Source organism: Symphodus melops, assembly GCF_947650265.1.
Source record: "Symphodus melops genome assembly, chromosome: 13".
Taxonomy (NCBI): Eukaryota; Metazoa; Chordata; class Actinopteri; order Labriformes; family Labridae; genus Symphodus; species Symphodus melops.
Genome location: NC_136703.1, coordinates 21,290,702 through 21,303,401, shown reverse-complemented (window position 1 = coordinate 21,303,401; position 12,700 = coordinate 21,290,702). Strand labels below are relative to the sequence as shown.

At 39.6% G+C, this 12,700-nt stretch overlaps 2 protein-coding genes across 7 annotated transcripts in view; both read right to left on the bottom strand.

Moving 5' to 3' along the window:
• rap1gapa (RAP1 GTPase activating protein a) overlaps positions 1–1,342 on the bottom strand; it is a 59,127-nt gene extending 57,785 nt beyond the window's left edge. For 5 of the 6 annotated variants that reach the window (XM_079359381.1, XM_079359390.1, XM_079359392.1 and 2 more), the window contains exon 1: positions 1,286–1,339. The gene's annotated coding sequence lies outside the window, so the exon portion shown is untranslated. Of the gene's footprint in view, positions 1–1,285 lie in introns of all 6 variants that reach the window. The other variant, XM_079359385.1, reaches the window with a different exon arrangement.
• A 122-nt stretch (positions 1,343–1,464) lies between these two features.
• nt5dc2 (5'-nucleotidase domain containing 2) lies at positions 1,465–12,194 on the bottom strand. The gene is made up of 14 exons (XM_079359399.1): positions 11,503–12,194; positions 9,852–10,036; positions 9,509–9,583; positions 9,349–9,404; positions 9,113–9,206; positions 6,171–6,299; positions 5,206–5,266; positions 4,942–5,044; positions 4,737–4,838; positions 4,511–4,592; positions 4,252–4,338; positions 3,002–3,142; positions 2,676–2,740; positions 1,465–2,335 (listed from the first exon to the last, which is right to left on the bottom strand). The coding sequence occupies exons 1-14, from the start codon at positions 11,858–11,860 to the stop codon at positions 2,074–2,076; spliced, it is 1,800 nt and encodes a 599-aa protein (XP_079215525.1). The 5' UTR covers positions 11,861–12,194; the 3' UTR covers positions 1,465–2,073.
• Positions 12,195–12,700: the final 506 nt, after the last annotated feature.

Here is a 12,700-nt window from a genome sequence, read left to right as displayed (position 1 = left end):
AAACACATTCAGGGCTTTGCTGTTGAAACAGGAATTCCCCGACTGGAAAATGAATTGAAAATGTCATTCTGTCATCAAATGTCATATAAATCTATGCACTTTGTGAAGGAGTACTATAGTGTGGTTAATTACTGAATGTCAAATAATGTCACAAGGCGTTAAGATAATGCAATTCATTGTAAGAAGAAGGAAAAGCTGCAGGAGCTGTCATAAAAAGTGACATCATGAAATTACATGTCACAGAAGAAATGCCATTATGTCATTCAAACAAGACTGAAGAACAAGGACCATGTCTTATAGTATTAACATGAGCTGTGTTAACACTTAAATGAAATAAATTTCATTGATGAATAATGAATATATCACTAAGTGTAATATATATAGTATCATATTTCTTTCAGACTTTATTTTGTATTGTTCATATTGTCTTTTTGGCCCTTTTAAAAGCCACACTTTAAAAACAGACTACTTTTAACTGTTTTTTTTATTTTTTTTAAAATTACATTTCATCCTAGCGATAGATATATATGTTTGTATTGACCACATATGACACTGTCATCAAAAGCTCGTTGAAGCCTACAGGGAAGTCATGTAATCAGTGGGCGTGGCTGTCCAATCAGTCTAACTGGAATCACCTGGGCCCAGTGCTCACCGTCACAATAAAAGCTGGCACCAGACACTTTTCACACACACACACCCTTCGACTCTACGGACTTTCATGCCTTTAACCTCTTTTGTAATTTAAATGTTATTGTAAATAAATCACATTCCTTTTTACTTTTGAGTCTCTCCCATTATCTACCATGGCCTTTGAGCCGGTCATGACATTTCTAAACATTTGTACAGAAATCAGGCTTAATGTTTTTTTTTGTTTTTTTTTACACAATAACCGAGATGTAGCGTCGGTTATTAAAGAGACGCCTAGTTTATACACATGGGTAAATATGAAAACAGTGACCAAACCTACGCATAGACTACAATCAACGCACGCTTTAATTGAAACAATAGTTTGTGTAGGGATACAATAACTAAGATAGGCTGCAACAAGACAAAGACGCAGCCAGCACCATAGACTAAATATTAAGAGCTACACCAATTATTCCTACACGGGACATCACCACAAAACTTGCACAAAACCACTCTCCTCGCCCTTCCAGTGTTTTAATTTTTACTATTCCGCAGCTCTTCTAGACAAACTTCATGACGGTATTAGGACCATTACGATATATTTTTCTATACAGCGAGTTAAAAAAAACCAAAAAAAAAACCCAGTATGCCACTGTACCTTGATGTTGTCTTCACGCAGGCGGCTGGATGTGAATGAGTTTGGGTAGAGCAGAACAGTCACGATGAATGGATGCTGCGCTGCCTAGCAACCAAACGACCAATCACAGAAATAGAAGACGTTCTACAGAAACAAGTGTTTACTACATGTTGTGCATGTGATCACATTTAAACTTACAGTTTGTTTTAAGTTTTTATTTTATTTGTAGATGACCTTTAACGAGGCCGATTAAATGCAGAGACAGATTAAACACAACGATATGTAGCTGCATACATGGACATGTACATGGACTTTGTTTTTATTGTTGACATACTGCATTTTTTACAGCTTTAGGATAGTTGTGGTATTGAAAATATTTGGTTTGTTGAATATTGTTAACATGTCATTTTGATGCTTTGACTTATTGGTTTTCAAACTTCTATCCCAAGAAAGCTACTTAAATAAGTGGTCAACACATAATATGAGCTTGTCTCATTAACTTGTATATTTGTGCGTGAACAGCTCAATATTGCTCAGCCTTTTCATATAACTTGTATTCAGGCTGTAACCAAAGTGTCTGTCAGTCTAGTGAGGTGTTTTTTCTTGTTTGCTACATCTACAGCTCCCTCTAGTGGATTCATGAAGAAAGTGAACCTTCGTTTTGGTACAGGAATGAGTTGAGTAAAGTTATGTGGCACCTTCTTGGCTAAAAAAGAACCCTGATTTATGTCCTCAGGCCACCTCAAGAGTTAAAAAAAAACTGAATTCTAAAATCACAGTCATGTCAGTCACTCAGGAGAGCCCAGCTCTCATCGTATTTGAGACATCTCCTCCAGGAAAGGCGTCTTCAAGCAGCCGGTGCAGAGCTGGTCCATCCACAGAGGAGCCTCGTGCTGCAGAGGGGTGCGACGCGGGTAGAAAGTGTACGAGAGGTCATAATTCAAAAGACAGCTGAGAGAGGCCATGTAGACGTCAGAGAAACGAGACAGACGTCTGGAGAAGTAGGTGGGGTTGTGAGAGGTTCTGAAGATGCTACCAAACTGCGGGTTGAACAAGTTCTTTATCATCACCCTGTGACATAAAAAGGTCAGACTGTAGGTTAAAAGGATTTTAAAAACATTTACATTAAAAACAGGTAGCTGTGGAATGAGTAATGAGAGCCTTTACATGAGTAAAAGGAACATCACAAAGTATTCATATAAAGAATATCTGACACTCAAAAGTTAGCAAATACAATTTCTTGAAGTACCATATTCATTTTTCAAGCAGAATCAAATCTGTCCCTGCTCAGGGAGGAGGTTTTTTTGTTTAATGTTTCAGTGTGACCTTTAAGTCTTAACCTCTGAAGTTGCTGTAACTCTAGCTGTCAATAAAATGAATTATTGATTCTGTTTCAGATGACGGCACGTACTTGAGTTCGTCTCTCTCGTTCTGCCATTCCTGGAAAACCTCTTTAGACTCTTCGTCCCGATGTATCTATAATAATGAAGGAGGTTATGATCAAATAAAGAGCTCTACAAGTATTTCAAAAATGTAGACATGAGCAAAGACTTATCAAGGTTCAAAGGTTACACACACAAAAGACAAAAAACAGTTTCTAAAGATTTTTTTGTGCTGAGTTAATTTTTTTGTTTTAAGCAAATGTCATGGAGGCTAGGGCTTGTAAACATAAGTTACATTAACTTTAAAAGCTTGGATGTCTGTCATAATATAATTTACCAGATATTAACTTCTCACCTGCATTCGCTCCATCAGGCCGGTTAAAGCCTGCAGCCAGGTGAGGTTGAGAGCATACTGGTTTGCGCTCACCACTTTGGTTTCCTGCTCTAGCTCAGGTACGATGGCTGCAGTTCTCCAGCCGTGTCGCAACATCAGGTCCTAACACACAAAAACAGCAGTGAAACGACTTTAGAGAAACATAACAAAATAAGGATCAATGTAACCTGCAAGAAGAATCTATCCAGATATTACATGCACCTTTCTGGAAGTGAAGCAATATAAACAACACTCTTTATAGAGAGAGATATTTGCTTCCTGACGTGGATTAAACAACCTGTGAGCACTCTTAATGTTTTTAAAAATGATGTTGATGGTTATAAACCCCCTGACTAACTCAGGGCCAAATACATCTGTGGTCTACCTGAAGACTAAAAAGACATTTGGCCTCTTTTATGTCTGAGCTTTAGAAAGGTAGTTATACCTCAAGGTCAAACTGAGTGGTTTCAGATGCTCTGCTTCAGACAGATGGAAATAAGTGGCAGCCCAATTTTAACCATTTTCAAATCTAATTAGGGCCTGTTCTTATTCTTTGCCTGTGATTGGTTCTTTACTGCACTGCTTTTTCTTTTCTTACATTTAAGACTTCATATGTTTTTTTATTGGGCTGTTACTGTGTTTGTAGTGTATAATATATCATCTGTCTGTTTGGCTATTATAGCATTTTGTTGTTGTTGATCCAGTTTATTTCTGACTGTCTATAATTACTGCTGTAATGTATTTACCTGGTTTAAATCACTTGGTTTGAAAGATGCTATCACACAAAAGGCAGCTTGCCTGGTCTTTGCTGCCTCTTTTCATTTTAGCTTATGTGAGTTAACATGCTTTCATGTAGATCAATGCAACATTATCTAAACAATATCCTGCAGTCGTTACTGCCATCTAGTGTTTGATTTTTTCCTTTTTCACTTTGCAGCATGCTCCGGACTTGCCCATATGCCACATGAGAAATAGTCAACATTGTGCAATCTATGTTGGCTTTGGGCCTCTGAAAGTGACGATGTTTCTTTGTGCTTTTGCAAACCAGAAATGATGTGTAATGGGTTTTTTCCACCATTTGATACAGAAAATGTTGGTTGTTTAGCAATCTATAAAACGTCAAAAAAAGATGTATACTGAGTCATATACTCGTAGATCTTTAATAACTATGACAACTGTTTTAACAGTAATTCATGTTGTCAGTGGTGGCTTAGCTTTGCTTTCACACTTACTGCCAAGTCACTGTAAAGATGATCTCCAAAATAAAGAACCTTTGAGCCTCGCCAGCCTGTCAGTCTTAGAAACTCAAACAAGTTTCCCTGGAAAATAAAAAAACACAAACAGGTTTGTTAAGTTAATATGAAACAGAATAGAACATGTAGCCTGTTTAGACAAATATCAATCAGAGTACAAACAAGAGGGAGTAGGGCAGCTGAAATATTGGAAATCATTAAGCTGTCTGAAAAGCACCATGTTAGTTTGAATACAGACCTGTTTGTAGATCTGTCCTTTGTCCAAACTGCTTATCTTTTCCCACCGCAGGTCCCCATTTCCATCCAACCGTCTGAAAGGTCTGTGAGAGGAAATTATTTATAAAGACAAACATCTGAGAACTCTCTTCAGAATAAGAAGCTGGGGTAAAGTCACTGATTGGCTCTGCTGAGTGACAAGTCACAGAAGCAGGAGATTCATCTTTTTGTTCTCCACGTGTACTCACTTGATACAATCAGTGAAGAAGTGAGGTTTGTCTGCCTGCACGATGACGACGTCAAAGAAGTCTCTCCAATTTTTCCCCACCATGTGCGTCATGCCTTTATCTCTGCGCAGAGAGGAAAAATGAACAAAAAGGCTCAGATTGCAACAGAGTGCTGTTCGCCGTCATTATGAGTCAGAGCGGCTCAGCACTGAGCGCTCACACTTACACAAAGCTGAAGGGACTGTTAGTGATGAGGAAGAGCTTCTTTCCTTTGCTGACCAATCGCTGCAAAACAGCTTCGGTCTCTTCTCCTCTCAGAATGAACTTATCTGTGAAGAGAAGGAAGAAAGCTTTGTACCCCTGATGTTTTGTTTTATGTTTTACTTAAATTTCCCTCGGGATCAATAAAGTATCTATCTATCTATCTATCTATCTATCTATGTGCAGAAACGTGCTGATTTGACATTAAAGCAGGAAAGATATTTCTTACCGAGATCTTCCATGATCCATTTGTACATGAAGCCTTTGATGTGAACCATACCGATAGCTTCCTGAGGATTAGGAGATTGAAAGGAGTATGAAATCCACAAAATCTGCATTATTCATCTGCAACTGTTTTATTGGTTGTCCCTCAGCCCACGCCTTTCTTATCCTTTTTTTGTCATATTCATCAACAGAATGCGAGAGACACTAAAAAACAACAGCAGCTGAAATTATTAAGTTGTAGTTCTGGAGTTTCTATCCCTTCAATATCGAGGTGGGGCAGTGGAGGAAAAAAAAAACGTGGAGAGAGAGTGGGGAGCAAGTGCAGGAAAGGAGTCCCAGGTCGGATTTGGCGCCGGGGCTCGAGGACTTAAAGCTCAGTACATGGGTCATGCAAACCAACCTGCTGGCTACCGGCGGCCCACATCGGCTGGGTTTTAAAACGTTGTTGAAACTTGATATTCTGTGTGTGTGTGTGTGATGACGACGTGTATCACAACAATCATCCTAAACTATGAGTGCAGGACAGCACCGGCAACGAGCAGCTTTCTGTCGCTCCTTATCAATCTCACACATTCTCTCTAGCGCCTGTGATCGTGATGTCATTTGGATAAAATGTATTATACTTGGACGGCTGTAATTATACCTTGGCAGCCCGCCTGAGTATCTTCTACTCAATGTGGGAAACACTGTGTTACTGTATCATGGTGATATTAGGGTAAGCTAAAGTGTCCTGTAACTGTAAACCTGTCAGGACCACAGTGAAAAGCAGTTTTTGTTACTGCTCTACCCATGAGTCCATATCCAACCTTCGCTGAGCTCAGCAGATTCCTAAACGTCCAGCTACAGACTGCTCTTTCACAACACGCGAAACAGTCAATGTGCTCCTCAGTGTGAGCTTCAGGGAGGGGATTCAACATGAGAACAGCAGGGTGGGACATCTAATACTGTGAGAACCCAAGGCCCACTCACCGAGACGTCCTTGAAGAGGTTGACTGGTTCATATTCTATGTTGTTTTTGACGAAATAATCATTCGCTGCAGCCAACAGAGTCATCTCGGGGATGGAGAAGATGTCCATGAACTGCTTTACCCTCGGCCCCTGTCAAAGAAAACAATGTAAATGTGAAATGTTTGACAAGCTTCCGTTTTTTGATTTCATCGATATGGAAACCTGAAAGGCAGAATGTGCACATTTTAAACATTAATAGAGCAGAAATCAAGTTTATCCTCATGACAGCCTACAGTGAGTGAGAAGTGTGAGTCCCGCTGGTGATTTTTGCTGTCGGGCCATGTTAACATGGATGTGACGGCCTTGTGTATAAATCTGTTTTAGTCGAGGACTAGAGACAAGAAGAAGAATATAGTCACTGCTTATTTGATGTCACTTAATTGTCTTTAGATCTCACTCATTCCGTTTAATTTTTATTCAATTTGTGTAATGTGACGCGATGAGTTCCCCAAAGTTTGCTAACATTAGCCTGCTAACACAACAATGCAGGCCATGGGCCATTACACCTTGAGCCAAGCACAACTTCGTACGCCACTTGACAATAATCGTGAGTTCTAATTCATGATTCCTTCGTGCATGCTTGAGTGTAGATGGCTTGGAGGTGTCCTGCTGGACATTTTACCTTTAATTGGCCACACTTAGGATTATCTCTTGATCTGTTATTTAGTTATTTATGTTTTATGTGTTAGGGAAAGATATAATATAAATTGAAACACTGAAAACAGCAACCAAATACACACATCATAGTGTTTATAGCCGGTGATAATTGCATCACTCGTCTCTAGAAGGGCTTTTGTGTAACTAAAAGATTTAAACAGGAAACAGGCAAGTACAAGTCTGTTGACGAACTAAACAGGACTTTGTGACTGTAATCTATTCTCGTCAATAACAACAACAAGGAGGCTACTTTTCTTAAGGTTGTGGAGTTTATGAGCTAAATCTAATCTGTCCTGATTAACATCAATAAGATGAATGTCATGTCTGTCGGGGAGGATGTATAACTTAACAGTTCGAGAAGAAATGTCTGACGGTCTAAACAATAATGGGTACTCTGTGATCAGACATGTTTAGCTTTATTCAGTGGTTTCAGTTGTAAAGACCAGAGCCACAATGCATACTTGAATGGCATCCCTGATAGCATCCCGAGGAAGAAGAAAAAAACTGTTTACCCATGATAACAAATTGATTATCTTATTAACTAACCATAAACAAGGTTTTTCTAGTTAAAAAGGTAATGAACTTATTGCAACTATGGTCATTCAAAGCCTCCTTGCAAAGAACTTTCCTAATCACAGTTGGGACAATATGCAACCAGCATGAAAAGATCAGTGAGGTCACATGAAAACTTTTTGGGAGAGAACATTTTCTGGGATAATGAGATGATGGAGAGGCATACTTCATGCTCCTGAAAAACACTTAGAAGGCTCAATGGACCAGAAACTATGTAGACCGGATTCCAAAAATCAGAGTCCAAATTGCACCTAATTAGCAAACGAGTCAGATTGAACTCCATGACTGTCAGACACAACAGGGATTTCTACCGTTCGTGACTGATTGAGTGCAGCTTCTGGAGCGACAAAGCAACAACAGATCACAGTCTGTTGGGGGACACAGAGTTCTTGTGGTCAGCTTTCGAAAGAATGGAACACCGCCTGCCAGCTGATTTATGACGACAATGGAACAAATGAGATTATAAAATTCATCATCAGGTTTTCATGTGATGTAATACAGACACAGCAAGACACTTGTATCATTTTGGGACAGTCACAGATGTAATCCTTTGCTACATCCGTGTTTCAGAACAGCAGAATGAGATTAGAGCAGATCTGTGGAGCACAAAAAAATGACGAGGGGAGCTCTCCTATCTGTGCCAAACCACAGACAAGAACACAAAGTACAGTAACTAGAAATACAAGGCACATTTCTCAGCCCAGCACTGGGGTGTGCCTGCTGCCTGTAGATTCAAACATAGTACAGCTTGAATGTCATTTCTAACTCTATTAAGAACGGAGCTAACACTCCATTAACTATTAAGTCCTCAGTAAAATACGTTGTTTTGAGGCTTCTTTTGGTGTCAGACTCCCACAGTGTTGACATTTTCTCTTATGTTTGACAATGAAAACCAGTCAGTTTGTCTGAATCAGTAGTAAGGGGTACTAGATGTCAGCATTAAATCGATCTGGCACAGCAAATAAACATCAGCTACTGATATTAGGTCATGCCACATTATTTGCCAAGGCACTTACAATATGTCTGTCAACAGGGCCAATATCGGCTTATCAGAATCAGCTTTATTGACCATGTATGCTTAGACACACAAGGAATTTGGCTTTGGTGAACTGTGTTGTCAATATAAAAAAATATAACAATAAATATAAGAGCTGGGAATCTTTGGTTGCCTCGCAATTTTGATTACAATTCCTTGTTTGGATACAGAAATGCTGAGATGAGCTTTATCGTAAATATGTGATTTTGTAACACATGGTGAATATACATGAGGTAGAGTTTACACCAAAGGCATAAGAATAGTACAGGAGTATTATACTGATGTTGATGCATCAGTGCATCCTTAAAGACGACGGATTGAACATGGGGTTTAGTGTGGACACTTTGCACATACTTAAGACACGGTTTCTGTCCAAAGCTGGTGCACCAGACCTCTGGTGTTTCAAGTTATTACAAACATTCATAGATGAGGTCAAATCTTTGATAGTAGGGTCTACTCTGCTGATAATCTGCTCTGGCATTTGTATCAGAGTACACAGCTATAACGTATCTGTTCTTGCCGTCTAATCTTGAATTTCCCTCGGGATCAATAAAGTATCTATCCATCTATCTATCTATCTATCTATCTATCTATCTATCTATCTATCTATCTATCTATCTATCTATCTAATCCTCACCTTTCCATAGAAGCCACTATCTTGGGGTAGTGGTACATGGTAGGTCCCCCCATAAAGCTGACGGACTTCCTCGTCCGGCACTGGACTCAGTCCCCTTGAAAAAATAAAACGTAAAAAAAATACAGAAACTCCAAAATACTATAAACAGCTGAGTTTACGTTTAGCAGAAGGGTGAAGATAAAATGAGGTGATATTTAGGGAATTAGCAGTCACTCAGAACAGCCTCCAGCTCTTACCTATACACTGTTCCTGTCTGAATGTAGTGGAAGGCATCTATCTTCATCAAAAGCCCCTGTAAAGAAGGATAAGAGATGCATTCGTTATCATCCATTTGTATAGGGAGATGTGCACATGTCTTTCCATGCAACAGGGCATTTGTGATTTAAAAGAATTTACCTTTTCAATGTCATAGTGAAGACCCCGGGCTGCAAAATTGGGAATGTAATCATATTTGCCGATGCCTTTAGGGTACTGTAAATCAGCAGGAAAAAAATTACTAATTAATGTGAAAATAAAAGCAGCTGTAGAGTCAATAACTTTATGCAACAACTGTAAATCTACTGAAATAGAAGACTTTCTGAATCTGAAACATAAAAAGTCATGTTTTAAAAGGAAACATATACCAAAACATTTTTCAAAGCTGTAAAAGGTAAAATATAATAAGGTCAGATCAGGAGACGCCCTCTTATTAGAGTGTGTTTTAAGAGGGTGATTAACAGAGAACACTGACTCAGCTGACCTTATAGTGGTCAATCAGGAAGCCCCTCGCTGTGTTGTAAATCGCCGTGTTGAGGGCATCCGAGTACAGAGCCAGTGTGTAGTCATAGTCAAAGCCGTAGATGTCCACCTCGGCCAGGTTGACCTCGTTGTTGGCGTAGACGGTGGAGGAGTTGAGGAGGTGACACGCACCTGGTGGGATCAGATCTGAGAGCAGAAGGGAAACTCAGAATTGAGATCTATGCCGTCACACATCAATGTATGACTTTTTAAAATCAGAAAAAAGAAGAAAAAAAAATCCCAAACAGGCTCTGCACGTGCAGACTCTAAACATGCTTACTTTGTATTTCTGCAGACAGGAAAGAAGCAGAGCCACTGCTGTTTTCACTCTAGCAGGGCAGGCTAGCCCATCTGAGGTTGTGCAATCTGGGTTTCTGCAATTTCAACTGACTCTTTGCTAAAACATGCCAGTCAAATAAAACATGATGTAAAGCATTTAGAAAATCAAGAGTGTACGATGAGAGCACTGCCTTTAAAAGTCTTGTATAACAGTTGTTTTTATATTTTGCTTCATCAGTTTAGCTGGCCTATATTTTCATGAAGTATGCCAGTCATGCAGTGTGCACATGGGCACAGATTAAATAAACAGTCTACAATCTGCCACTGCAAATGTCTCTAATACCTTGGCTGGAATATGAGCACAGGAGTGGGCCGGCGTGTGTCTGTAGGAGAAAGTAGGCCATGCCTCTCTGTCCTCAGACAGTCCTGTGAGAACTGTGAGTATGTGGCAACCCTGAGAGTAGTTCACCAACAGGAAATGCCTCTACTTACATGTTGAGTCACATTTCAAAGGATATATCTAAAAATCGACTGTGTGTATTCGATTGCATGTACAAATAAAGGAATTCAGTGGTGGACTGTAACTTGTGTGTAGATAATGTTCTAATAAGATTTTAGGTTTTTAAACATTACTTAAGAAGTCCAACCTCCAAAGGTAAAAATAAAAATGTGTTTAGCTCCACATTGTAATTATTTATAAATGAGAATGCATTTTCATTAGACTCAAACAGTATGTATTTACAATTATGGCCACTTTGACCAGCTGCCAATTTAAAATGCTCATTATACTAAGCACTGTAGAGGGGACAGGAGGCATTGTAAGCACTCTATGGTGTGTATGGTATGGCAACATAATATGTAAACTGATTCAAATCATGTGAAGGGTCATGAAGAGTCTATCAGAGGTCAAGTATCTAACTATATACATATATTTAAGGGTTTATTTTGCAACTAACTAATTTCCCTTATGATTGTGACTGTTTTGACTTTTAGACATAATCTGCAGACTAAACAGTGTAAATTTTATGCAACCTTTAAGCTATCTTTAGTTTAGTTGTCTAACTGGCTCAAAGACAAACATAGAAGGGACTGCTGATAATGAAATAAACTTTTAACTTGTTTCTGGAACACTAATTTTAGAAAACGTGTACAAATACATGACGCATGCTGGAACCAGTTGGATTATCATTGTGCCATCTGTCGGTTTGGTAAGAGGGTGATAACCACATTTCCTCAAAAAACAGATTCATGCAGTGCTGGAATCACTGCAAGAAACTGTATATTAGCTGACTTTATATGGGAGACTTTTGGGATGACTGTGGAGTTCTGCTCACCATGAACCATCCGCTTCATGTCATTGTAACGAGCCCACAGGTACGACCTCTGGTCCGCTGGAGCTGCACTGGAGGTGACTGACCGTCTTCTTTCTCCAGAAACACCCGGAGCACCCACGGGCTCCTTCGGGCTCTTCTTCTCACCGACCGTGCATCTGTGAGCAGCCTCGCAGGATGATACGTCGCAATTCGGAGGCCTGTCCGAGCTCGAGTTGCAATTTTTTCCGTTGCCTCCTCCAAACTGACTGCATGTGGAGGAAAGTCGTTTTGTTTTGGGGGAGCGAACAATTGGAGGAGTCTGGCTTCCTCTTGTCCACAGTGTGCGGGCCAATGCTGTGCCCACTGTCTTCAGAGTCATGTTGGCAGCTGCGCTAAAACACAGAATAACAAACTGCCTCTGCAAGCAAATAAACAACCACTTGAATTCTCTGCGACCACGCCCAATTCATGAAACGGGGCGGGGCATTTGTCCCAGTAGCCAATCAAAACTAAAAACCTCACTGCCCGCGAGCTAGCGTTGCTGGTAACACGATATGTATTTTTCCCCCGTTTTGTTTAAAATCCTAAAAAATGTCCGTATTTCCACACTTAAATGGAACAAAAATTATGTTGTAGCTGTTTACATGCCACCATGAGTGGATGCAGAGGCATGCCATTCACTCTACAGTCTCAAAGCTCCAAACAAAGCATCAACGTGCTTTTGTATCCAGGACTGAGGACGTTAATCACGTGACAATGGAAAACAACGCTTACCCGCCTTTAATCCATATGTTAACTGTCCAACCAAAGAAATAAAACACTGGACCCTCTCACAACCTGGTCCTACAGACCTACTGCCCTACCACTCTTAGAATACAATACTATTATAAGATGTCATCGCCACCTGGTATTTTTTATTTTTAGTCTGATTTGCATTGCAACAATAATTTATTGGACAAATTCTGCAATAACATGTCCATCCTTACATGCACTGTGTGCATGATAGTATTCACACAGTTCATATAGACTTAAATCTCGAAGTTACTGGCTCTTTAACTATTTTTTGATGCATATTTCTTTTTTTTAATCTAATTTAATTTTGCACTGTGTGATCTGCTATCCTGCTTTGCTGCTGTAACATTGTACATTTCTCTGTTTGCAAGATGAAAAAAAGGCTTATCTTTTCTTATCTGACATGAGAGTATATTCCCCTGGTTCA